The sequence below is a fragment of the Entelurus aequoreus genome, linkage group LG07 (genome assembly GCF_033978785.1).
Source record: "Entelurus aequoreus isolate RoL-2023_Sb linkage group LG07, RoL_Eaeq_v1.1, whole genome shotgun sequence".
Lineage (NCBI taxonomy): Eukaryota > Metazoa > Chordata > Actinopteri > Syngnathiformes > Syngnathidae > Entelurus > Entelurus aequoreus.
The window spans coordinates 21,589,748-21,592,793 of record NC_084737.1 but is presented as its reverse complement, the minus strand read 5'-3'; the positions used below and the strand labels follow the sequence as shown (position 1 = coordinate 21,592,793).

Sequence of the window (3,046 nt, the reverse complement as noted above, 5' to 3'; positions counted from 1 at the left end):
GTTGTTGTCTTGCTGAGAGATGAGTCTGAGTTCAAGAGCGCTCTGGAACAGGTTTTTATCCAGGATGTCTCTGTACATTGCTGCATTCATCTTTCTCTCTATCCTGACTAGTATCCCAGTTCCTGCCGCTGAAAAATATCCCCACAGCATGATACTGCTACCACCTTGCTTCACTGTGGAGATGGTATTGTCCTGGTGATGAGCGATGCCTGCATGGTTTCCTCCAAACATGACGCTTGGAATTCACGCCAAAGAGTTCAATGTTTGTCTCATCAGACCAGAGAATTTGATTTCTCGTGTTCTGAAGGTCTTTCAAGTGCAATTTGGCAAACTCCAGTCAGGCTGCCATGTGCTTTTTACTAAGGAATGACGTTTGTCTTCCCACTCTACCAGCTCTAGAAAAAGTCCCGGTGGTTCCATACGTCTTCTATTTATGGATGATGGAGGCTGCTGTGCTCATTGGTACCTTCAAAGCAGCAGATATTTTTCTGTACCCTTCCCCAGAGTTATCTCGGAGGTCTACACATACTTGCCAACCCTCCCGATTTTTCCGGGAAACTCCCGAATTTCAGTGCCCCTCCCGAAAATCTCCTGAGGCAACCATTCTCCCGAATTTCTCCCGATTTTCACCCGGACATCAATATTGAGGGCGTGCCGTAATGGCACTGCCTTTAGCGTCCGCTACAACCTGCCGTCGCGTCCGCTTTTTATCCTTAAAAACAGCATGCTGGCCCATTCACATGTTGTCTGGGGCTTCTACAGACACACGTCAGTGACTGCAAGACATACTTGATCAACAGCCATACAGGTATAACAGAACAAATACCCAGAATCCCTTGCAGCCCTAACTCTTCCAGGCTACAATATACAGCCCCGCTACCACCAACCCCCCCACACACACACCTCAACCCTTATATATAAATGATAAATGATAATAATAAATGGGTTATACTTGTATAGCGCTTTTCTACCTTCAAGGTACTCAAAGCGCTTTGACAGTATTTCCACATTTACCCATTCACACACACATTCACACACTGATGGCGGGAGCTGCCATGCAAGGCGCTAACCAGCAGCCATCAGAGGCAAAGGGTGAAGTGTCTTGCCCAAGGACACCACGGACGTGACTAGGAAGGTAGAAGGTGGGAGTTGAACCCCAGTAACCAGCAACACTCCGATTGCTGGCACAGCCACTCTATCAACTTCGCCACGCCGTCCCCTATATATATGATAGACAGGTGTGCTTCTTTCAAAATCCTGTCTATTCAACTGAATTTACCACAGGTAGACTCTAATTAAGCTGTCGGAGCATCTCAAGGATGATCAGGTAAAAAAGGATGCAACTGATCTCCATTTTGAGTTAAGTGCCTAAGGCTGTGAATATACTTAGGTGCATGTGATATATATATATATATATATATATATATATATATATATATATATATATATATATATATATATATATATATATATATATATATATATATATATACATATATATAATTTTGCAAAAAAATTGTAAATAAAAAAAACATTTTCACATTATCATTATGGGGTATAGTGTGTAAAATTTTGAGGACAATTTATTCCATTTTGGAATATGGCTATAACATAACAAAATGCGAAAAATGTTAAGCACTGTGAATACTCTCCGGATGCATACTTAGTAAGATGTTGGGCTACACTCACGGTCACCGCATTAGGTACCATTTCACAATCATTTTGACGAGCTGGGAAAATAAACTCTGCCTTTGCTAAGTCTCGGTATTATTTACACCAGGGGTGTCAATTTTGTCTTTATTGAGGGCCAAGCACATTGCTGTTATGGCTGCCCTTAGAGGGCCATTTGTGACATTGAATAATATATTAATTATAAATATAAAAAGATTTGACTCATGATATTACATATATATACAGTATATGTTTATTACACGATTGCCTATTCATTTGATTAACCTTTTTTTGGGGAGGACACTGTAAACTAATCTGCAAATATTGCTGTCATAAACTAACTGCTCAGTTAGCAGTAATAATTGCTTTAATTTTACTGTAAAATGTATGGGTTTTTTTTACATCAATGCAACAAACGTTTTGAGGTACAATTCTGCCAACTAAGCTGCCAGTGTTTAGCAGAAAAATCTACTCTTTGTTTTTACAGTGTACATTCTGATGGAGAACTTGGTTTAAAATCATACTTCAAGCAGATATGTAAGTATTGATTATATTGTTAAACATTTGGAAGGCATACTAATATATTTACATTAGATAATGTTAAAGTTTAAAAGATATGCATTTGTGTGCGGTACATGTGTTTTTTCTGTCAAAACAGAAAGAACACAGAAAACATACAGTATTTTATTAGCGCATATAATTTTCAGGTTCTCAATAGAATGACGCAGGCCATGGGGGCTTAAGTTTTCAAACCTGATTTACACAGTTGAATATGTATTTATCAACGATGTATAAGATTGTGGTTGTTCTTGTGTATAGAACTGCAGTTAAACTTGTGCCCCTTGCATGTAGCTAAATAAGGTAACAACTGTCAATATGCTGCGGTGTAATTTAACACTATTGAAAACTATGACTGCAATATTCATAATGTTAAAAGCCAGTTTGTTAGAATTGATCGTTAGTATCTCTGCAAAAGCAGAATTTAGACTGTGTGGTGTATCTAAGGTTTAGGCTTGCCAGTGCTTGTATAGCGAGCGAGGACAACTACTTTTGATACCTCACCGACAGAAGCTCAGTTGGTGAGTGTGCAAAAGAAAAAGACACTTTATTATTCAATGACATGTGTCAGAACCACATATTGTTAAAAAAAAAAAAGGTACAATCTAACAAACGTGCGCAAAAAGTAACTATTGCCACTAGCGCACATTTTTGATAATCATCTGCGCATGTGTTCCTTCATCACCGTGGTTTCAGCAGTCACAGGAAGGCTGTAGACAGTGACGGAGACATCTGTGGACTCAAAGATCTCTTCCAACATCTCTGAAACTCTTTCCCAATTCAACCGATCCAGACCACAGCCAATACTGCCAAAGGA

General features: G+C 39.2%; 1 protein-coding gene across 1 annotated transcript in view; it reads right to left on the bottom strand.

Annotated features, from left to right (window-relative positions):
• Nucleotides 1-2,751: 2,751 nt before the first annotated feature.
• LOC133653509 (ADP-ribose glycohydrolase OARD1-like) overlaps nt 2,752-3,046 on the bottom strand; it is a 20,686-nt gene continuing 20,391 nt past the window's right edge. Inside the window, exon 5 of the mRNA XM_062052861.1 lies at nt 2,752-3,035. Coding sequence (XP_061908845.1) covers nt 2,888-3,035 — 148 coding nt within the window. The 3' untranslated portion in view covers nt 2,752-2,887. The remainder of the gene's footprint in view (nt 3,036-3,046) is intronic.